General features: G+C 42.2%; 1 protein-coding gene across 1 annotated transcript; it reads right to left on the bottom strand.

Annotated features, from left to right (window-relative positions):
- Window positions 1–9130: 9130 nt before the first annotated feature.
- On the bottom strand, window positions 9131–24341 carry LOC147882765 (calmodulin-binding protein 60 D-like). The gene is made up of 9 exons (XM_087400639.1): window positions 23928–24341; window positions 22623–23713; window positions 22327–22402; window positions 15213–15271; window positions 11098–11588; window positions 10814–10974; window positions 10468–10671; window positions 10107–10350; window positions 9131–10026 (listed from the first exon to the last, which is right to left on the bottom strand). Exons 2-9 carry the CDS (start codon window positions 22748–22750, stop codon window positions 9371–9373), a joined length of 2019 nt encoding a protein of 672 aa, XP_087256765.1. The 5' UTR covers window positions 22751–23713; window positions 23928–24341; the 3' UTR covers window positions 9131–9370.
- Between the last annotated feature and the right edge of the window lie 490 nt (window positions 24342–24831).

Raw genomic sequence — 24831 nt, 5'->3', positions numbered from 1 at the left:
CCCATATTTCTTTTAGCATATTTCGTCTATCAACAACAATTGCAAGTTTATGATTGGGGCAAAGGGGTTCTTGGATTTCTTGATTAATCTTTTGACCTAATCTTCTATCCGTGTGTTGATGTTGATTGGGTAAAAATTCAAAAATATTTGTCTTTGGTTGTTGGATTTTATTTTAACTATATGGAGTGGAACACTCATTGTTTGCTTATGAATGGCATTCCCTTTTCTATTGACATGTCCATATTGACATTTTGTTGGGTTGCAATTTGATTGATCTTGGCCTGAGAGTTTTTTTGTCACCTTGATATTGTTGATGATCCATTTTGGGATTCCAGAAAATGGTGTAGATCTTTGTAATAGCTTGAGCTTAAAAGTAGATTTCATGAATCTACTAGGATAGGATTTAGAGAGAGAAGTACTAAAATCCTTGATCTACACGTTGCAATGGAGAGAAATCCTTAACTACACTTTGTGCTAGAGAGAGAAAGACTAAATTCCTTGACCTACACTTTGTGCCAGAGAGAGAAAGACTAAATTCCTTGACATAGACTTTGTGCTGGAGAGAAAGTCTAAACTCCTTGACCTACACTTTTGTACTAGAGAGAGTCTAAATCTCTTGACCTACCATTTGTGCTAGAGAGAGAGAGAGAGAGAGAGAGAGAGGGGGGGGGGTGGGAAGAGAGAGAGAGAGAGAATATTAATCTCTTGACCTACACTTTGTACTAGAGAGCGGAAGCCTAAATTCCTTGACCTGCACTTTGTGTTGGAGAGAGAATTGCTAAATTTCTTGACCTACACTATGTCCTGGAGAGAGAAAGACTAAGTCCCTTGACGTTCACTTTGTGTTGGTATGAAAAATCACGAACGTGTATAAATATCTCTTAATGTAAAGAAGTTCCCAGTCTTTGGGGTTCCATGTTTAGTTTATTTTTGTGTTCATGAGCTCTCCTTGTGTCCATGCTCCTTATAGCATGCTCTAAGCTTGAAATCTCCTATCCTCCTCCTCCTCACCATTGTTCATTCGTCAAACTTAACCCCATGAATCCATCCCTGCAACTCTTTCTCAACCTTGAACTCATCTTAAATCATGGAACGCTCTCTCAATCTTAAACCCCTAGTTGAATTTCTCAACCATATCCTCCTTCTAAGCCCTACAAAGCTTTCCAAATCCCTTGAACCCCTATGGTGATGAGAACCTCCATCAAATGATCAACACTTTTTTCCCACCTAAGCTCAGACAAGAACCGCTTTCAATGCTTTAGCCTATAGTTCTCATCAAAATTCAACCCAAGAACCTATGCCACAATTATGCACACCTATACTACAATGAGCAACAACATAACTATAGGTGAATAAACCCTCCAAAGTGAGAGAAAAAGTGACAACAAAGGTACTGCATCTCAACATGTTTTCAAAAAAGAATTTACCAGACCTTACATTGCAAGAGACTAAAATTGGGAATGATAAGTGCTTGGTTCATGAAAGACTTTCTTAAAATATAGGGTGTTTGTAGACAATCCCTGTAAGGGACTCAAGGGGATTTGTAGACTTTGTGAAGAACAAGTGGAAGTAGAAGTGAAATTCAAGAACATTAATGGAAGGCTTCTTCTAGTGGAGGTAAAGCATGGTGAAGGGCCCATGAAGGTTGACTTATTGAGGATTTTGTTTATGCTCTACAGAGTACAAGGAAGATCAAAGTTCTAGGACTTGTTACAACTTTAGTGTTTGGTGAATTGGTTGCAAAAAAAGGAGTAAAATGCAACTAAGAAGAAGTCTTGTAGATTCCACAACATGAAAGACAAGAGAAAAGAGTCTAGGCAAGAAATAAAAGAATTATGTAGGTGGTCGTACATAAATACCTAGAATAATTTGCAAGCTTCCAAATACTTATGGATGGATTATGTTAATGGAGAGTGGATGGTGATTAAGGAGCATGCCCAAAGGTGGCAGAATCTTTGATTCTCCCCTATATGATCACTATCCAATTATGGGGTTATTTTCTTTGAGGTCATACTATTGGATATACTATATTTTTTAGAAATGAAAGCTACATTAGAGAAGTAACCGGGAGGAATCTAAAGGAGCAATGAGTAGAAGTGAGATATGGAACAAAACCATGCATAGTGTTATGTAGTACTTGAACAGTGAAGATTATCTACACGAGTAACCTAACCCATCTACGACGGGGGCTAGAGACCCACTCTGCTGGGTCTCAAAGTTGCGATCATAGATTGCCTTTAATAAAATTTAAGGTTTCATTTATAAATCTCATACTTTGAGGAATTTTAAGACAAATTGCAAAAAACATACACATGCATACCCAATACGCACACATGCACGTAAATATTCAAGAATTTTCAGTTGTCTTTCATTAAACCAAACTTCTAAACACACACACACACACACACACAAAAGACAAAAACACTAAATATAAAAATATAAACAAATATCTTCTAAACTCTCTCTCTCTCTCTCTCTCTCTCTCTCTCTCCCCCTTCCAACCTCTAGTATTAAAAGGAGGCATTATGTAGGAGATGGACATGCCAATAGGTGGGAATAGTTGACACATCAACAGGGTGGTTATAAACCTCTCTCTCTCTACTTCTCTATTTCTCTTTGTGCCCCCCCCACTCTCTCTCTCTCTCTCTCTCTCTCTCTCTCTCTCTCTCTCTCTCTCTATGTGTGCGTGCATGCATGAATGCGTGCGTGTGTGCATGCATGCATGTGTGTATGTGTACGTGTGTGTGTGCGTGTGTAGTTTATAATCTCTCTCTCTCTCTCTCTCTCTCTCTCTCTCTCTCTCTCTCCCCCCCCCTCCCTCCCTGCCTCCCTCCCTCCGTCCCTCTCCCTCCCTCCCTCCCTCTCTCTCTCTCTCTCTCTCTCTCTCTCTCTCTCTCTCTCTCTCTCTCTCTCTTCTCTCTCTCTCTCTCTCTCTCTCTCCCCTTCCCGTTCTTACTCTCTCATTCTATATTCTCCTCTCTCTCTCTCTCTCTCCCCCCCCGTTGTTACTCTCTCATTCTATCCTCTCCTCTCTCTCTCTCTCTCTATATATATATATATAGATATATATATATATATATATACACATATATATATATGCATATATATATGTACACACACACACACACACACACATACACACACACATATATAAATAAATTTTTAATATAAATTATATAAATAGATATGTAGTTTACTCTCTCTCTCTCTCTCTCTCTCTCTCTCTCTCTCACAATGTGCATGCATGCACGTGTGCGTGTGCGTGTGCGTGTGCGCGTGCATGCATGTGTGTGTGTATAGTTTATAATATCTCTCTCTCTCTCTCTCTCTCTATCTCTCTCTCTCTCCTTTGTCCTTCTCTCTCCTCTCTCTCTCTCTATCTATCTATCTATCTCTCTCTTTCTCTCTCCCTCCCTCCCTCTCTCCCTCCCTCCCTCTCTCTCTCTCTCTCTCTCTCTCTCGCTCACATTTCTCTTATCTCTTATCTCTTATTGCTCCCTCTCTCTCTCTCTCTCTCTCTCTCTCTCTCTTATTTCTCTTATCTCTTATCCCTCCCTCCCTCCCTCCCTCCCTCCCTCCCCCTCTGTGTGTGTGTGTGTGTGTGTGTTATAGCTTATCTCTCTTATCACTCTCTCTCTCTCTCTCTCTTACTTTCTCGCTATTTCTCTTCTCTCTCTCTCTCTCTCTCTCTCTCTCTCTCTCTCTCTAGTATCTCTTGTCTCTCTCTGTATTTCTCTGTGTGTGTGTGTGTCTCTCTCTCTCTCATCTACTGCCACATGGTAATTCTCCACTCCCTCTCCCCCCCCCTCTCTCTCTCTCTCTCTCTCTCTCTCTCTCTCTCTCTCTCTCTCTCTCTCTCTCTCTCTCTCTCTCTCTCTCTCTGTCTGCTGCTGCAAAACGGTAGTTCTCCACTCCCACTGGCTGCCACATTAGTATGTTCGGGTCCACGATGCATGAGTATGCTCATCTTCTTGCATGAGTCTGCTCGCTGCTCCCTATGGCTCCCCTCACTCTCTTCTCGTGCCGCTCTGGTCGATTGTTCCTCTTCGGCACCACATGGCATTTCGAGGTGCTGACCATCTTGATGGTTCCGCCATCCTGCATGTGCCACATCACACTCACGTTGCTGAATTGTGTGTCCGCGCCAGTTCTGCTCGAGGCACGTTAGTATGCTTCTGCGGCTCTGCCTAGTGCCTATGCTCGTGCTCACCGAGGGTGCTATGTGGTCAACACAGCCATTAAAGGCTTGAGCACTGTTCTTATTGGGTGGCCCGCAACATGTAGATCGCAGGTAATAGACGCGCCATGTAGACCATGCGCCATAACTCTGCACGTCTACCATGTGGACTGCTTTCCAGCCACCTTTAGCCTTCAGTGCATTTGCCCCTCAGTGCATGAGCTGGCATGAAGTCCCGACAGTAGCCTTCAATCTCTCCCTACCTGTGGACACGTGTAACCATTCTGCTCAACATTGCTCTGGTCACTGGTGGCAACGTTCACTACTTCCACCCTCCAAACCACCTCCTCTCCCTGAACCTTCCTCCTCCCCCGAACCTCTAGAAATCATTTCCAAACCTCCGAATCCTTTCCACATGGCAAGTCTGGTATTAACTGCCGTAAGAAATATAAGAGAAGCTAGATGACAACGGCTAATCCAATTGGGAAAGCACTAGACAATATTGACTCTCGCATTACAACTGTCTCTTTCTGATGTTACCCTATCCAATTTGATCACTCCATAAAGCAAGTGACGGTTAAGGCTAAATTGATCAAGGCTGAGAGAGAGCTAAGATCCATCATTGATTGAGATGGTTGAAGATGGATGGGTCTCTTACTTGAGTGTTTTTTTGGATGTGAAGTAGAAGAAGAACACAAATCCATGGTATGTGTCTTTTCTTGCAAGATCTCATCACCATATTTAGAGTTCAAGACCCCTATAAGCAAGGAAAAATATTTTCTCTGCTTGTTGAATTGTAGAGTTACCAAGAATCTACTTGGATATTAGATAAACAGATATCAAATAAACACAGCTCTTAATGGTGATGGAAATCCCTTGACACTTATAGCCTTGCAATTGAATTCTACAAAAAGGGTATACAACGATGCGTTGAAAGCAGACTTCATTGACAATGCTAAATGAGGCTTGTGATGTAAAAGAACTTTAAAAACAATTACAATTCAATGAAGATCATTCGAAAAAGGCCAACTACGACAGCCTTAATTTGTACTAGAAGCCATTGGCTCAATATTTGAAAATGTCATGTATGTTACCCTTGGAAAGCAAGAAAGATTAGTGGCTTAGATGTAGGGAAGGCTTATGATAGTATCAAGTGGGATTCTTTATTTAAGATTTTGGATCATTGTAGTTTTGGTTCGTCAAGATGGCCAAAGTTGTCATTAGTAAACATGTGTTAGTGACTTCTGTTGCAATAAGTGTGATCAAGGGCTTGCTCTATGGTGTATGTGTGCATCTAGGGGAGTCACATGTGTGTGTGTGTGTGTGTGTTGTAGAGGCACATCAAGTGCTATGATGTGTCTAGTGTGTGACCTAAGTAACGATGTAAGCCAAAGGCCCCCACATGGGACGTTCCTTTGATTTAGGCTAGTCCCACTGATGTAGGGAAGGTGCCTTTGATCTAGGCCACCTTCTCCCCATTTCTATAAGAGAAGTGACCTCTCTCACAATCTATAGTGAACAACATTTTTTGTTACATCTTGTGCTCTCACTCCTCTTCCAAGATGCATCTATTCTATCCCACGTGTTTCTACATTTATGTGTGACCACCATGAGATGGCATGAGAAACTATGAGACTAGATGTATCCTTGACATTGCAAGAGGCAAACCCTTGAGGGGGGGTATGTTGGGATAAGTGTGATCAAGGGCTTGCTCTATGGTGCATGTGTGCATCTAGGGGAGCACATGAGTATGTGTGTGTGTGTGTGTGTGTGTGTGTGTGTGTGTGTGTGTTGTCTGTGTTTGTGTGTGTGTTTGAAGTTGGGAGGTGAGAGATGGAGACCTCCTCCGCCCTGCCAGCCTCGTCCTCCTGCGAGTTTCCGTCCGTACCATCCCTCTTCTTGTCCCTACAGCCTGCCTCGTCCTCCATACAACACCGTCAGCTGTACGGCCTTTCGTAACGCTGCCTGTACAGGCTCCCGTACATAATTTCTTGCAGCTCCCGCGCCCTTTCAACCTCCCCGTACAAAATTTCACGTCTGTTGTACGGCCTTCCGTACAGCCTATACGGAAAACCGTACTGCCTGTACCATCCACCTTGCAACCCTCTTCCCCTTTCATTTTCTCCGCCTCGACGCCTCCTGCCATTGTTCCTCCCACCCGTGTCTTTCTTCGGCGGAAGCATGGTGGATTGTCTACCTCCCCCTTCATCAAATCAACAAAGCTAGATGCTTCTGATGGCCCTTCTTCTTCACTCCAGCTGGATCTTCTTCGCCAATTGTGCTCTGCCTCGGTTCCTTCATCGAATTTCCCGTTTGTTTGTTCCTTGGACTTTGCCCTTTTGGTCTCTAGTCTTCGACAGGCTCAGCAATTTGGAGTCTGCCTCTATTTCATGGGTAGGGTTTTATCTTCAGCTCAGCTCCATCAATGGGCTGATGTTGCAGTGGGTCGAGATTGTATTTCTTCCTTTGTTTTTCTCGGCAAAGGATTTTACAATGCCCACTGCTCTTCAACTGAGGTGGTAGAGCGCCTTGTCAGCGATGCTGATGTTCCTGGAGCTGGTGTTTTTGCTTATGTAATGCCCTGGGACCCGCTTTTCGATCCTTCTGCAACCTTTCTGACTCACTGTCCGGTTTGGATTACTCTTAAAGCATTGCCTGTGCCTCTTCTTCAACATCTTCCAACTCTTGCAGCTTTATTGGGAAGGCCTCTTCATGTTCCGAGACAAGAGTTCTTGCAAGCTTCCCGTGATGTTTGTCTCTGCATTTTGTGGGATATGATGCAGCCCGTGCCATCTACTCTGGATCTTGACTTGGGATTTGCTCATCCCCGATGCGCATCAAGCTCCATTTTGCATCTTTTCCCACTGCATGTTATCAGTGCCGACAGGTTGGTCATTTTGCACGTGCTTGCCCTTCTACTTCCAAGCCCATACCTCCTGCTGCTCCTTCAGGTGTCAAGGTTACTCTCCCTTCTCCTCCGGTTTCTGCTATGGCTTCTTTGGTGAAGCCCTCTACTGCTTCGAAGCACTACTGGAGGAAGGTTGATAAATCACAGGCAGATCTTTCTCGTGCTGAAGAAGCTCAGGATTGCACCCTTGTTGAGCACCATCAGTTTCTTTCTACTCAGGATATGGATGTACCCCTTGCAGAGGGCAATTTACAGGATGGCATGCATGCTCTCTCTCAGGATACTGCCCCTGCTCTTACTCAGATTGATCCTCCGAATGAAGCTCCAATGCTAACCCCTACTTCATCAGATGCAGCTTTTTCATCGGAAGATACGGATGCTAATTTAGCTTCTCTGCCTTTGATGCCTGTGCCAGAGTCTTCTTCTATCATCCCACGTGTTTCTACAACTTCCACTACATGCCTCTCCAATGTGGAATTCCAACAAGCTTCAATAGTTCTTTGAAAGGGATTTGAAGCCTTTTGTGGGAAGGAGAGGGGGAATAAGAAGGTGCATTTGATTCCATAGCGGATGCACCTGTCCTAAACAATGTCAATGTAGGGTTTGGGGTGTCTCTTGAGGACCAGAACAATGACCTTGACAAAGAATACGGTTTCCACATGTTTGAGGTTGATGGCCAAAGCGTAGCACCCATGAAATGACTTGTCAAATGGCAAGGTATGCATTGGTGCCATTCTACTGCAGGGTCTAGATATACAGGGTTTGTCATTGCATGGAAGAGATAGGAATCCTCTTGGTGAGGAAAGAAGGGGGGGGGGGGGGGGTGATGTGCTGAGAGATGACAGCTTAGGTGGGCAAGGAAAGGCAAGAGACAACAAGGAGGACAAATAGTTCTCACAAATAAGAAAGGTTGCTAAGTGAATCCTTAGTCTTTGAAACGCTTTTGGGAGAAGATTGTCATATGGATATCCATCAATCATTATTGATCTGAAAAAGGCTGACAAAAGCTTGTGGGATGCCTTAAGCAAGCCGAATGTAACTCTTCAGCAAAAAGTCAGTTTGGTGCAGTAGAAACGTGTGCAAATTTGGTGAAGATCGGCTTGGTGAAGTAGAAACGTAAAAGAATTTGGCATGGCGCAGGGGTTAATCACAAGTGGTTGCAAACAAAGACAGTCGGTTGATATTGAGATGCTGCCCCATTTGCAATGTAGGCATGAGATCGACTATTTTAGGAGTGCAACTTGGTAAAGGTCAGTTTGAGATGCCATCACCAAAGGGGATATTGAAGGCAGGATTGTTTGTGTGTTGTTGTTGGGGGGGAAGGGGGGTTTACGTATACAGACTAAGTTACACTGGCGAACCTCTTTGACTGCTTATCAGAGGGGCTGAATTTTTGAAACTGAGTGAGGAATGAGGAGGCCTTTAAATGAGTATGGAACAGGATGAAGCAGCCACGCTTAAGTTCAGGGAATTATTGGTGAAGTCCAGGCATTAAAATCCACCAACAGGTTGTTTCATACATGTCACATTTTATTAAGTTCAAATCTCTCAAAATCACTTGGACAGCTGTATTGCCAGTGGAACAAATCAACATGTGACTTTTTTACTCCTTTTTTAAGGGGAAAAAACATATACTTTATCTACGTTTGCAAGTACTCATCTCCTTCCCAGCATGAAGCCCCAATATTAGAGCACATAATCAAGCATCAAGAAAACAATTAAAAATGACTATTGAATCAAATCAGAATATGCTTTGGATACAAAGAAAAGATACAGTTGTATGTATCAATCAGTAGTAAAGATCTTTGGCTTTTTATGGGCTCAACAGTGGCTGATGCAGAGCATTTGTAGATAAAAATATTTGATTACTGCAAGCACCTGAAGAGATTGTTAAAATGTGATGCAACAACACTATTATGTTCATCCCTATTTGGATCTCAATAGTTGAATTTTCTTCAGATGAATCCTGACATTTGGTTATTCAAGCAAAGACTAGAGACAAGAACTACATGAAATAGACATACCTTGCAATCTCAACATTAACAATATAGATAGAAATCAACAGAAGAATTTCCAGCATCCAAAAATATCTTCCCTAGCATTCAAGTCACTCAGTTTACAGTTGACTTGTAATTGCCATTGGAAAGATGGAGATAATGAACAGTGAGAAATTACATGAAGAGTAAAGCCTACAAAGGGATAAGGTCTCCTCTAAAAAGGCTGCAGTCAAGCTCTACAAGTAAATCACAACAGTCTACAGCAAAAGAATTAATTGAAGATTCATATCAGTCTTCCAATTCTTCAAGCTGAGCCCTTTTCTCTGCCTTTTCTGCTGCGATTTTCCGGATAAATATTCCCCATCGTAAAGCTGCTTTGAGCTTCAGCCATCCAACGTAAGCCTTACCAGAAGTCCTAGCTCGGTCCTCACCAAAACTCACACCAGGTGATGGAACATATGGAGAAAATCCATACATCTCTTCTCCTTGTATATGATAATTTTCTGGAATAGACTGATACTGCATTCTTAAGAGTTGCTGCATTTCATCATTTGCCAGCAGCTCTAAGCTCTTTGCACGGATGTCCTCTTCGAAATAGTCATCAACAGGAACAGCTGACATTGACTGATCTTGTGAACGACCACGAGTCCATTCAATAGAATCTACATGACTTGCCTGGTGAGATAAGGAAGCAGACGGGAAAGTACCAGCAGACATGTAACCAAAAGATGTAGACATCATGGACTGTGGGGGTCCAAGAGCAAGACCAGTCATAGGCACCTCATTGCCAAAATTGTGTGGAAGCAAATTTGAGGTATCCTGACTGGACGGATCGTTACCCACGCTGAACATTTGACTGCTTTGAATGAGCTGCCGACCCTGACTTGCATACCTGGGGTAGGTCTCTGCCCTGTAGTCATAAGCCTGAGCAGAAGCTCCACTTGCTGCAAAAAAGGTTGACTTTGTAAACAAATGTACACATAGAGATACTAGCCATTTTCTAGTTATCATAGCAGACAATTACCTGTACCACTCTGCATGACAGAAGTCATAGGAGCATTTTGGTACAATGCCACAGAAGGCTGATCATATATTGATGGCTGTTCAATAAGTCCACTGAGGCTTCCACCAGTCTTTAACCTTCCGGTTTGTTGATCATGTATACCTCCTGATTTGGGTGTGTTCTCAGAAACAAGTGCTTCATTGTCGTACTCTGTCACACTTCCCCAATTTTCATAGGCAGCTTTAACCAGCTTATCCACATACACCTGATCAGGTGAAAAACACCCAATCAGCCTCTTTCCAGGTCACAAGGCATCCAGAATGATACTGTAGGTCTGTCATGAAAAACAAAAGTACATAATACAATCTGAAGGACCTTATACCTTCTCACTTTCTGTGAGGGAGTCCACAGACTTGTAATGGCCATGTGAGGTGATCCCCATGAGCTCATAAATGTTATTGAAGATCACACCAATATTGTGAGAATCATCTGTATAAAAGACATACAGCTTGCCATTGAGAACACAGGTCTTTGCATGTTCCACTGTGCCTTCCCACATTTTGTTTGACATGCCGCTTCCTAAAATCTGGAAAGGACATATTTATCAGGATATGCACCTTAATAGCCATAATCACGTTTTCAAGACAGTTTCCTCTTTTATCTTACATCGGCATTCTACCCATGACAAAACTACTGGGAAACCCAAATTTGGTGATAAGAACACTTACATGTCTCAGCCCTGATCCATCCCTGCAATAAAACCTAAGGAATTCTTCAACAGTTCGAATATTATTCTTTTCAAGCCTCTTATGGAATGCTCCATCCTTACCAATCTTGTCCAAACGCCATACCTCATCATTTAATCGTGGTGGATAGTGCTTTTTGTACACTGTAAAGAAACACATGGAGCAGTATAAAAGCAGCAGCCAAATCCACTAAACAACAATAAACAACTAATCCCTCAATAATTAGCAAAGCACAAAGAGGTTAGAAGACGGGGGGAAACACTCACATTCCCCTCTGTGATCCTTAACAGTGAAAGCCTCTGTTCTGCATTCGTGGATACGAGGGCCATCAGAGAGCCCAGGGGCTACTCTAACTCCAAGTCTGAACTTCCTACTCCTGATCCAGCTTGAGTTGTCTGTGAATGTCAATTCGCCAAGGGTACCCACCCCTTCCTTCAATGTAACAAACAGCTCCCCAGTAAGTAGGGGTCTCTTTCCATCACGTTCCTTGACTACATGACTTTCAAAATCTTCCTGACTCCAGTCTTCCTCATCATTGCTAAAGTCCCCATCTAGAACAACCACCTCTAGTTTGGTAGACGATTCTGGTCCTGCTGTAACCACCTGCCTTGTGCTTGCATCTTCGAGTACAATATGAATTGGCAATCCTTGCTCTCCCTCGATTTTGCCCCCAGTGAAAAGAGGAAGAGCAAGTTTATTCCTAAACTGAAGATGCAAATTGGATGAATTGGACCCTTCTATTTGCCTGGGAGGGGTTCTACAACCAAAGAATTGGCAAGGAAATTTGACACAAACAATTTTTAATCAAAACCAGAGATTTAGTGAAACAAACATGAGATGAAATGAACAGTGATAACAAATCATGAAAAGAATAGTGAACGTCCTAAATACTCAAACAAGGCTAGACTGAATGTGATTGTTCTCCTGCCCTCCATATATCAATTGCTTATATCATTCCATAATATATGCATGCCTTCATAAGACAGGAATACGTCCAACCTTACAACTTTTATAGAGGGGATGCCAGGGCGGGTAAAGGGGAAAGAGAAAGGGAATTGAAAGAGACATCGAACAAAGCTAGAAAAATAACTTTGCAAGTAAATTTACACTTATGTTTCTCCTCAGGATCGAGCATAAGCTGTCATCTGGGTTTGTAAATCCACTCTGAATTGGCTAGCAATGCTTACTAATCAATATATTAAAAGCTCGTTCATCAATGCACATTCTTTAAAAACCATCCTTATGAACTCGCAACATTGGTGCTACAAATGAGAAGTACTAGGCCTAAGAGGTCCCTTATCCCAAAGTTCAGCAATCTGTCACTCCATCTACCTCCATCGCAATGTGATTCATTTGGTAGAGATCTCTACATGGAAGTGCAATGATCCTCGCACCAAAGAATGGGCATAACAAAGAGCCATCAGCATAGTGAATATCATATACCCAGAGAAATTTAACCTTTTCCGTATCTCTGAGAGTTAACGGCTGCTTTCCACCCTAGATAAATAAAATGGCAATTGACGCCCCTTTTAAGGCTGGCTTTGATTGAGTGGGGCGAATAAGTTGATTGGGACATGTTTATCTCCTTGAATAAGGGTCTCTCCCCTTTATGAATGATACTACATGGATGTATTTCAGGCAGAAAGACATAATGCCAAAGTTTACCCAAAATCATATTCACATCGAACAACTATGAAATCTCTTACATCTTGATACTTCACAAGCAAAATACCCTCTCCTTTGAGGCCCTTAAAAGCTTCTAAAGAGTAAAGTTTGCCACGGGTTGATACTTTGCATGAGTTATTTTTTGACGACACAATCACTGATAAGATCAACTTCTGAACCATCATCAAGAAGTATGACAATCATTTGCCCCCTTGAAAAGATCATGTGGGTCAAATTGGCAGATCGATGGGATTGCATGAATAGCTTGATAGGTTTGCTATCTTTCTTGACGAGGACATGGATGCACTCTCCTACTTGGTTCTCCCTTTCTCTTCATGGCTTATCTAAACGTCAAGCCATACCTAACACTCGTAAAATGAGTTTTGACATTCTCTCTCCCCTTTTGACATGGTGGAATCGAAACATGAGGTTTCAAGGTGTCTTTCCTTGCTGTAAAATTTACAGCTTTACTTGTCCCCTCCTAAATAGTTTTCTAAAACAATTCCCTCTTGGAGAGTAAACTTATTAGGAATGAAAGGGTTTTTGGATGTGTACGTTATCAAACCTTCTCAAATTTGATTTTCTCCCCACAATTTCAATTGCCTCGCTCCACTTGGTAGGAGCAAACATTTCATGCTCATCACAGATGCTTGGCTTGAGACTCATTATTCCCCTAGATTTGAAGGACGGTTTCCAAAAATGTGCCATAAACTCTATCACACTCTCTTTCTTATACTGTCTCAACCTTTCCCACTAAAACTGAGATTTTCATATCTTATAGGCAAAATGATTGATGTGAGCAATCCAATAGATCTCTTCCACTCTCTGATATGTTGATCTTGAGTTTGACAAAACAGATTACAATAGCAAGGCATTTGTTTCAAGGTGCAAGGTTGCCAAAGCAAGCTTTTCTTGGTCGGTCCAGGGTATTTGAGAAAAGCACAGCTCAGAATACCAAGTTTATTTAGATCTAGTCCCATCACATTTGGAAAATTCAACCCTTTCTTTTGGTTCAAGCCTAGGCTTTTTAGAGTTCGATGCTTCCTCAGGTGGAGTATCAACAAATACTTGGTGAAAGAAGGTTGATAAGAATGAGGCTGTTCAATAAAGAATTGAAATATGGTTATTACGGGTGTCTAATTTGTCAGAATCTAGACATGTACAAAACTAAGATCTAGGACCATGCTAGATAAAAGAAAGACACTTGCTTCCTCAGCCAAGCCCTAAACGCACAGGAAGATTCTGTTGCCCAGGATTACACAAAACAGTAGATCCTAACTCCATGTATACACACGAGTACTGAATAAACCATTCACAGAACTGTAAGAATAAACAGCCACATGAATAGCCAGATTTTATGTATAGATCTGACTGCACCCCGATCTGCAAGAGTAGTAACCGTGACCATGGGCTCAATCGAAACATTGGGCTCGAGCCCCGCTCCTTCTGTTATCTCCTAGACCAATCTTCCCACCAAGTAACTCCGGATCTTGAGCTTCCAAGCCAGATCATTGGTGCCATCCAACTTTCCCGACTCACCAGTTGCTGAAACTGGTATCTCCTTACTCCAAAAAAGCCCCCTTCCTTCATCATATCACTAGAGTGCCACATTTGTCTCTGAAACCATATCATAAAATAAGGCTGCTTGCTGTAGCAAACCCTCTCAGTATCACACAAAGGGACCTTTCAACCTCTCTCCATTCTCACTCACGTATGTGCATAAATATGAGCCCACAATGCAGGAGCTGAACCGTAGAAAATGTAGGCCAGAGTATTTCACATAAAACCTCCACAAAGAGTGCAAAGAGTGCTCGAGGGAGAGCCACAAACATCCACGAGGTGCTGGGATAACTACAGCCAAAGGAAGGGCTAACTCTTGAGAACTAGAGGGCCGAAGGATGCTCTCTATGGTTCCTGAATTACCTTGAACTGAGAATGCCTACCCCAAATAACCCTTTATGTAAGGGAGGGAGGACTGCAAAACGACCAACTGGTTCTGAAGAATGGCTCACCCAAGGTGGGCCAACCTAGGGTCAAGACTCAAAATGACCCAACCAGCCTAGTGATCCCAGCCCACCGGGATGACCGACTGGTCAGCCCTGTTAAGAGGTCACTTTGAGACGTCAACCAGTGTCAAACAAGACCCTTGATATGCACCAAAACGTGGCTCCCCTGCTCCAAAAGCGCCACAGGCGCCTATATGCAGCCCTCAGATGATGACGGATGCACCTGCCATGATCACCTTTTCCTACCCCAGATCTAGCCCTGGTCCTCCTGCCCCTATGTCCTCCTCCTCATATGGTGGCTCACAGATTGGGCGGTGACATCCAAAAGTTACAGCATAAAGTTGGTCTCAGAACACAGAATAGACTTAACAGTGAGAAACATGGCTTAGTGCTGCCATACAACTTTCCTATTTTGAACAAGGAGGCATACATTGTAACCTCCAAGAAATACTACACTAGCAATTTTAAGAAGAGAAAATTGTGGGCCACAAACAACGAAATCCTAATCACAAGTAGAGAAAGCACAAAGGAATAGCCACCGTTTTCACATTAGCTCACACAGCTAGTTGCCAAAAATAGCCGATAATCTAAATTCTCCAGAACCTTGCTTTGTGAAAAGTGAATAATTTAACACCACGTTGCCTTGAATGTTTATGGATAACGTTCTCTTATTAGGTTAAGGGAAGTCCACAGTGTGACTCAACACTGACCTTACTCCTAGTCTGCTTGGTACCAGCTTTGCAAGTGCCCGCTCCACTTCTTCTCCGACCTACATGGCGGGCATACAGATCTTCCTTCAAATTCACAACATTGAGATGTTTGTGCAAGTGAATTACTTAAAGATACTGCATGAAACTATACAAGATGCCTTCGGAGATGGAAAACTACAAATGCAAAGGTAACAAAAAATAGGTGAATAAAAAAGAGAAGAAAAGCAAAACAAAGCGAGCCTAGTAAAGCAGCAAAAGCTTGTGATCTGACCAACACCTACCAGAAGCTGCCATTTTTGTTTTAAAAGATTCTCAAATCCTTGAAGCAACCAGTATGCTTTAGAGCAGACATCGTTGATTGAAACAGAAACTATTTGGTGGTGGTTGGCTTGGGAAAGGCTAAGAAAGGCCTAGATCTCTGAAACACTACTTTAAAAAATCTTACAATGTGTTTCTCCAATAAATACAGCTACATTGTAAACAAAGTTGCAATTTAACTCCCAATCTGCCAAGTACTTTTCAAATGGTTTTCATATTTTTCTTAAATCTTACATTCCTACATAATCCATGAGGTATTTTTCTACTTGTTTTATGCTTTCTGAACAAGTAAAAATATTAAGTTACTAAACAGGTATGAAAGGGAATACATTGTTATGAAAAGAAAAAACTGATTAAAATATATTACCTAAGACTAGAATATATTCAATCTTTTTTAAAAGAAAAATTGTAAGACAAACGAAAGAACATTGAGCGGAAAGGGACCCGTGGTGAGGGGGTTGCGGCGGGGGGCACAGAAAAGAGAAAGGAAAGAAGGGGATTTGATAACGGACATGAAACAAAGCAAAGAGTAGGAAAGGAAAATACATAACTACAACCACCCCCAATAAGTTTTTCCAATACATTTGAACTGATGTGAGAATGTCCATTACTGCAAGGCACAAATAAGAAACTTCATTATTTAGAACTAGTCCAAAAGCTTGCAACCCTCAATATCAAGGACCAAGTCTCTAATACATATACTTCATTGACAGGGCATGGCTATAAAAACACATCTGTAAATTAAGTAGAGTCATCTTACAAGTGACTAAAAAAGACCGTGCATCTTTGGCGATTTGTGACACTCTTCTGCGGTACAATATAAAGGTTTGAAAGACAAGCCAGCTAATTTGCAAAAACTGTATTTTCTTTCTTAAATTAAAGTTGAAATATGTTCAAGCTGCAAAATTAATGTCTTCAGGCTAACTGAATTCAAACTTTCTGCCCAATGAAAATTCTGAGGTGTGATTATTCAACCTTACCATAGTCAACCAAAAGGTTACAGAGCATCAACCCATCATGTATACGCATAAAAGAAAAATCACGTGCACCATTAACTTACATAGCCAACCAAATGGTTATGAAAAAACAACCCATCATGCATATTAAGAACTGGTCACAATGCAACCACATTAACTTCATCATTACACCCTATATGTGTACAGATGTTCTCAAACAAAGAAATCTCTCCAACTGCAGATGTTTTCCCTAGCTTACTTTGAATATTAGGAATTCCATATCATTTCTCCACACCATAGAATGACTTCCTTCTTTCTATTACTTACAATAAATAAGATGATACAATTAACTGCCTTGATATGGACTAAATATCTGAACTATCTTGTGAAACCTCTAAGGATCTAGACTCCCTTCTATATTCTTCACACAAAACATACAATATAGACAAAACCAAACGAGAATAACCAGCATGGAAGGAACCAGACAGTTGGTCGGGGTAGAAACCAGCAAGCTAGTTATGATAGAGAAAACTTGGGTATGGCATCTTTTCTTTTCTGTCATAATCAGCAAGCCGGTTATGACCTTGGGGTCATGCAACTACTCCGAAGAAAGATGGAGGTTTGGGACTTCAGCCTTTCAAAGAAAAAGGTGACAAACTCTGTAGCCAATGGCTGTTCAAACTACACTCTTCACAACCGTGGGCAGTTATCGCCGGATGGTTGATTCAGGATGCAGGTGTTTTAGGCTGGTCAAATGGCATCCTATCCTGGCAAGAGATAATCCTCTCCGAATTCCTGGTAAAAAATTAGGCAATTAGATATTTACACCAGCTCATTAATATGGTGCAAAGCAGCGGGGGAATGCAATTGGAAAGGTGCTGATCACTTAACAGCTGATCGGTCTCTAGGATTTAATATCTGGGTGTCAAAATGGGCATACGTCAACCGGGTGGCACCAGTCCAGATTAGCCCAAGGATTTCCAGGAGACTTTTCAATCTTGGGCTCACTTCATGGTTGACTATATGAAACTGCAAACACATCACTTCTCTTCTCCTGAGGAAATTGCGGACAGGTTTAATCTTTCTCCCAGGGAGAGAAGGTTTTTGAGTGCCACATTTGCTCAACTCATTCCGCAATGGCCCATGAGCCCTTCTTTCAGTTGGGCAGCTGATTTACGCGGATGGTTAAACTCGTCAGGTAAGGAATTGCATCGTCTTGATCACAAGACTATCGTGATTCCTTCTCCAGTTGATGTTCCGCTCTCTACTTGCCTTTGTTTGGAGATCCTATGCACCTATGGACTCCATAGAAGTTTGGAGGATGCACTCTTGCAGAGTGTGGAGTTTCACAACTTCTTATCGCCTCAATTTCTTCTCTGGAGAGTTCTCCATGGTAAACTACCTACTAAGGATCGTATTTGTAACTGGAAAGACGTCTCGCCTCTATGTCCTCTTTGTCGATCTGCTCTTGAGAATCATTACCATCTCTTCTGGAATTGTTTAATCATGTGTGGTTTATGGCGTCGCACCCAGAAGTGGCCATTATCGATCCACTTACAAGAGCAAATCTCCTGGAAAATCGTTTTACTAGGAGACAAAGATATGCTTAATGACATACAGGAAAAAGTGTGGAGTCTCATTCGTGCTGCAGTCTTATAGCATATTTGGTGGGTCTGCAATAAAATTGTGTTTTGCGTCACATCCCTAGGTCTCTTAATTTTCACAGTGAGGTGCAGGACGATATTGTTGCTCTTCGCTTTTATTCAAACGAAGATGTCTCTCTGGCTTTGCTTGCCAAAGCTCTGTCTATTGCTTCTTTCTCGAAGCAGTACTTTCACTTTTTCCTTGTACTTATGTACCAATGGGAAATTCCCATTAATTAGTTGTGGAGAAAAGAAGAGGGGTGAAAAGGAAGAGGGAAAGAGCATGATTAAAACTAAGGGATAAAGGGGGGAGGGACGAGTTTCAATTAAGAGGGACCACTTAAGAAGGGGGCATTAAAGACAAAGGCAAGTGCTAAAGGGGGAGGGTACTTGGGAACGTTTGAGGGGCTTTAAAGAAGAACTCACATACTAAAGGAGGAGGGGAAGGAGGGACCATTTATACTATTTTAGTTAGCACTAGGTGTGCTTTTCCACTCTACAGCTTAGTGGTAGGCCTCACATGTGGGAAAGACAACATTTGGGTTCAAATCCTACCCTCTTGAATAATGTGCACTTCTCTTAGACATAACTTAAATAAATAAATCAACCCAAATTAATTAATTAATTAATGGCCAAACATAAGTTAATTAGCCTCCATGGTCCAAAACAAATAGGAATAGAGTTGAACATTCCCAAACTCATCCTCGAAAAACACAACATAGTGCAATTTCAATCTCATGATAGTCACTCATAAGGTTGAAAACCATAAACTCCATCACGCATAGCAGGGACTAGCTACTACGACATCCCCACTGGCATCATCATCGCCCAACAGTGGGTGTAGATCCATAGTATAAAAATATGCTCTCACACATACAAATCCACACACCCACACATACTTGAGCATCCATCTATACAAAGTCTTCGTATTGAGTTTCTGTCGGCACTCCGGAGGTGAAGGGCAAACTTAGCCATGACGAAGGCTAGCACTTCTCTATATCTCTCAAAAAAAGAAAAGAAAAGCAGGACACAAAGCAATCCTTTCAAAAAGGCAAAACCTCCTAAAGATCTAGGAGACAATTGACAACCTGACTATAGGAAGAAACAATGTTGTTGAAGTTCACTAGTTCGGGTGCTTGAAGAGAACTTAATTGAGGTTAACCTAAGGATTACCAAATATGAAATCTAATAAAAATATGCTCTCAACACCACAGACATCACACGTAGTGACGTTGCCTATGGTTGGATATTCCATGTTGGAAAGAGGAAGCCAACATGCAATACTAAGAAATGACTCCATGATAATGTCCTTTGGCCATAGGTAAATTTAGCAAGGATGGTTGAAGAGTATTTAAGACAGTATGTCTTTAGAAGTAGTCCTCAAGGTTTACGATGGCGATGCCTACAAATCTTGAGTATATGATTGGATCCTACAAATAGATTCTGGGAGTTCTGTGATGGATTAGGGAAGTTAGCATGGTTGCCATACGCTATTTTGCTCGACTGTGATGTAACAGAGCAGATGGATAATGAGCAGTGACTCAAGTAAGAGAGTCGGTAAGTAAAAACATATGTTTCTTAGCTCTAAAGGTAGAGAATTAATGAATTATTGATTTCAAATTCTACTCAGTTGATTCTAGCCTCTCACCATACCTAGGAGAGCAATTGAAGGGTTCCATGGTTTTACGGATACTACGTGACACATACTTCTTTGGGAATTCTATTCTTCTGAAAAAGTACAATCGAGTGAATGCTAGATAGTTGTATCAACTGTTTTGTTTTATTACCACGATTTATGAGGACATAAATCTAATTTCTGCCGGGGGGAATGTTGCACCACTACTAGGACTAATCAAGGCTTAAGTATGATTGCAAGAACTAGGACTAAGCCTAGATATATCAAACATTTAGGAATAATATAACCTTGGGTTGGCAATAGCTAGGGTTGACACTAGGCTAGCCCAACATTGGTATTGACCCTCAATTAGGATGGAGTCTAACTAGGGATTTGGATTCACAAAAGGTTGATATTGGGAGATAGTGTGCATGTGTTTGGATCCTGTGAATAGAGCTATTCTGAGAAAGGCAAGACTAATATGGGGAAGCAAGGCAAAACGGGCTACTTAGGGCATAACTCCTAGAATAGGGGATGCTATTCCTAGAATAGGGGATGCTAAATGCTATCTAGGCTTATTAACTATAATTTAGGGGCCAACATAGAGAAGGTCCAAGTGGTGATTCTCATGGACGTTAGACATGTAGGATAGGGAGTAGTAGCCTGTTGGAAGGGGGTTATAGGAAGCATGACCTGACCTTCAAGTGGACTTCCTTGGTGGTTTATGGTTTGAAACAATGAGCCTATGGCTAGGAGATGAGCTCTCCAGCTCAACTCTTAGTGACCCTAGTTACCTCATGGTTATCGTGCTTTGCTACGGTTAGGTAGGTCAGAAAATAGGGGCCTTGCAATCACAATGGTTCCATCTCTTGAGCTTTCAATTTTGCCTGTAAACATCTATATGGCTCGTTTGTGCAATGGCTGGAAATGCTTCTAGCACATCAATGTCTTTTTAGACGTCATGGTCCTAGAATACATCACTGTTAATCAAAATCTCTCTGGCGGTTGGGTTGTAAAGCGGAAATCCCTTTTGAGTCATGATTTACCCAAAGAAGATGCTTTCTTGAATCCTTGCATCGAGCTTCATGTTGTCTTGAACACACATACAACACTACCTAGAACCTTAAAATGCCTGACAGAGAGCCTTTTAACTAAGCAAGGTCCACACTTGAGGTGGCACCGAATAAATAAGGTGTGAGGAAAGAGTTCTCCATGAGATGTCTTGGGTGTAAGTGCCTCACACAGCAAAGCCGGCTCTCAAAACAAAACAAAACTAAGTAGGTTAGAGGTGGAGCCTTCCCTTACACTGCCCTTGCAATGAATGTGCACTACTTCAATCCAAAAGAGGTTGTAAAGTCCAAGTACAATGCCATATGCACTACTTCAATCTAAACGGGGTTGTAAAGCCCTTTGCCCTTGAGCATTGACCTTGCCATCTTCATTATGGATCTTTTCTTCAGCTCCACTACCGCACTCTATGATCAAGTGTACGTCATCGTCTTCTAACACTTGATCCCTAGAGGTTATAGTATTGATCAAACACCATGCACTTGAGAAACCAACCGACCATTTGAAAAAAGACGATAATTAGCTTTAGCAAGTTTGCCATGCCCATTCCTTACAAATAGCGCTCCTACTCTATCCCTTTAAGAGCAGGGCATGGGGGGGGGGGGGGGGAGAGGGAAATATAGAAAAGAAAAAAAGCAGACAGATAACATAGACTCAAAGACAAGCACAGGCACAAACAAGAGGAGATAAAAATTCTCCCAAGTCTGCTTGTTTTTCCTTGGACCCCTAATAGCCTTGATAGCTTTGGATAAGCCACAGCCGAAACTGCCTTGAACTTATCCATCTTTTCACTCACGGCTAAACGCATATCAAGAATCAGCAAAAGCTAGGCTTTTCCTTGTTTATATTGTCGAGAACTCCAAATAATCAAGATTAAGTCTGACTAACTTCAATTACATAGTTGCCAGGAGTTTCTGAAACGGGAGGATTCAAATGGGTTTAATACTTTTGGAACGGGTTTCAAAAAATGAATGAAACGGGTTTCATTCAAATGTGAAAATATGTGCATTTATACCTAGGGTATGCATCATGCCATATACAAAAATGTGCAAATAAAGATTATAAGTGACTCCATAGTGCAGCCATGATACAAAAAACATACATATCAAGTATGAGCACCATACATACTGAATCCTGATCATACAAAAAGCTGGAGTCATCAATGATCATACATACTAGAGTACTCAATGATCATCATCACACACACATACTGAATGATCATACATACTGAATCCTGATCATACTGATCATACATACTGAATACTGATCATTAAAAAAACTGGAGTCATCAATGATCTTCCCAAGACCTCCATGGACCATGAAGGTAAAAAGGTCAAACTACAAATGGAATCCAAAGATCTTGAATCCTCCTAGTACTGTCTATCAATAATTGGGGCTGTATGAAACGGGTTTCATATGCAACTATGAATCAATCAGAAGGTAGATAATGAGAGTCCCACACAACTTTATTTGAAAGGACAGACAGAATCAGGGGCAAGGTCACAGCAGCTCACCACGCGGCGAAGTAGAGGTTCTAGACTTGAGCACAGCTTTTGAAGACTGTCCATTTTGACAGCTTCAACAATCACCCTGCAAATATAAGCCACGCAAAAGGCCTGACATTATCCGCTCTAGATTCTCTTATAAGCTTGCAGTACTATGCAAGCTGTGAGTATCATTGTAAAAGCAAAGCCTTTTATCACACATCATGGTTAATGAGAATTGATGTTGACTGATGCTATAAACATAAAAAGTTCAAGGCCATCAGATCCAGAAATGCAGTTTTAACAAGCAATTAATAAAAAACTACCTTGCAAGGGCAGGAACCTTTTGCCGCTTCTCTTCTGGCATTGCATCCTGAGCAGTATCCCGTTCGAGTGGCCTTTTCTCCCTGGCCAAGCCCCCTTTGTCCAAGCCTGATTTGCTAGGGTGCTGCATTTCCTTTGCTCGTCAGCAAATTTCCCCTTGGAATTGCTGTCTTCTGATCAAAATTTTTGATGTAACGTTGGGTTGAGAACTTTGTGTAAGGGCCTTCAAGTGTGATACTCCAAATGACTGGAGTAGCAGAACGCAAAAGCCAAGAGCTTATCACAAGCAAGGAGAAATCCACATAAAGCCCACGCACTGCTAAGCTAGCACCAAGAAAGTCACGCTTGTGAAATAAGTACCATGGGAACTTCAGATTGTTTCCCAAATTGCAAAAGAAGTGTGCTGTGAGCTGCACACTGGTTCTCACACAGGTTTAAACAATCATCTCCAACATGAATAGCATGCACAAACTAGTATGGCTACAAGCAGTGCCCATGGTGGAGTGCAGGGCACATAACCAAATCTGTCCACGTTGTTATCTATATATATCTCTACCCAAGGAGACGCTTCATCGTTTCTTCCTATGGCCCAAATTCCAACACTTGCTCACTTGTGTACATTCCAATCCTTCATCTTGGCTTACCTCACATGAATAGATAGGTATTTAGCATGCAGACGCGGACAGAGAAGGATAGGAACGTGAACCGGTGCAGTGAGAGAGATCTAGGACAAGATCTGTAGAATGTGTATGGTATGCTTGATCCCTCTAGACGAGACAGGCACCTTGAGAATTCTCCCCCTAATGGTCTTCTGTTAGGTGCCAGCGCCAAAAGGGGTCAGAGGCTAAGAGCGCGTCGATGATTAGCAAAAGCCAACGGCTACCAGTGACAAAAGGAACTGCTCCACTTGGACTCGCCTCTCCTCTACCTCTCCCCGGAATCTCGTGGTTGCTGTAAATTTAAACTTCATTCAAGCACAGTCAGCTCGTACGTGTACGGGACGCAACAACGAAGGATCCCCGCCCAGCTGAAAACATTGCACACGCTTTACTGAAGTCCCGACAAAGTTGTTTTCGTTAACCCGCCTTGAAGCCTGTGCCAAACGCCGATGGGAGTCAGGGGTGCGTAAGAAATTTAGTGTTTACTATTAATTTCTGGATCAGATAGAGGTACGAGGTGCAATAAGAAGACCCTCGGGGGGCACACAAGAGCATACTCTAGAGAAAAGGTCAAATTTTTATAGAAAATCTCCAAAAACCGGCAAAGTTATGGAACACCTAGCTGAAAGTTCCTGAATCTACGCTTACCGGGAGGCGGCGTGGGATTTCGAAGAGAGCAATGTCCGAGATGTGCGTGACTGGAGGGATGAAGAAGGGGATTCCTGAAAAATGTTGATGGGAGGCGGCAGCAAAGCGTGAAGGCGAAGGGGGGAAGGTTTGTGGAGGGGGGAGAAGAAGCAGGAGCGGGAGAATTAGGGCAGGAAGGGTTCTGAGAAGGGGGGGGGAAGGAACGAGGAAGGGGAAGGGAGTCAAGGAGATGGTGCGAGGAAGGACTCTGAGCTCAGAAGAGAACGGCAAGACTCACAAAAACACTGTTTGTAACCACAACTGATGATGAAGACGAGCATCACAGATTGAAGATGATAAGAAGAAGAAATCTCTTCTGTACGTGGTATAGTGACAACATGATCTTCATCATCCTTGATATGAACTTCTTTGAAGAATAAGTCTTTGAAGCAGAAGATGAAGATCCACATTCGCCTCTCTTGACCTTTGACCCCCCTTGACAGTCAACACCCTTTCCCTACTTTCGCAGACTTTTTATTTTTGGCCTGCCCCATAGGGGACAATATAGTGATCGTTTTGGCCTCTTTGGAGATGATAAAATGCCATTCCCGGGATGGGTTGTTGGCGGTTGGCGATTGGTCGTTCAATGACACGTGTTTTCTGGCAACGCATTAAGTGGCTTATTGTTAGAGGGATGGTGTGTAGCACCATGTGGCGGAAACATCGCCACGTGTCTACATGCAGAACTGTCAGTCTGTTGTTCTGGTCTGGTCACTTCGTGGTTCTTATGTCCTCCACATGTTGGGTCTGCTCCATTTTTGGCCCATGAGAGACGCACCTGCATGCATGCAGCTCCGTCAATGGAGAAAAGGGCTTCAAACGAAGTTTCTACGCCTTTTGGATATGGAGAGAGAATTGGAAGGCG

This window comes from Dipteris shenzhenensis, chromosome 29 (assembly GCF_047967505.1).
Source record: "Dipteris shenzhenensis isolate YYH24624 ecotype China chromosome 29, Dip_SZ_1.0, whole genome shotgun sequence".
In the NCBI taxonomy this organism is placed as follows: Eukaryota; Viridiplantae; Streptophyta; class Polypodiopsida; order Gleicheniales; family Dipteridaceae; genus Dipteris; species Dipteris shenzhenensis.
The sequence above is the reverse complement of the archived record's forward strand: the minus strand, read 5'-3'. Positions and strand labels throughout refer to the sequence as shown.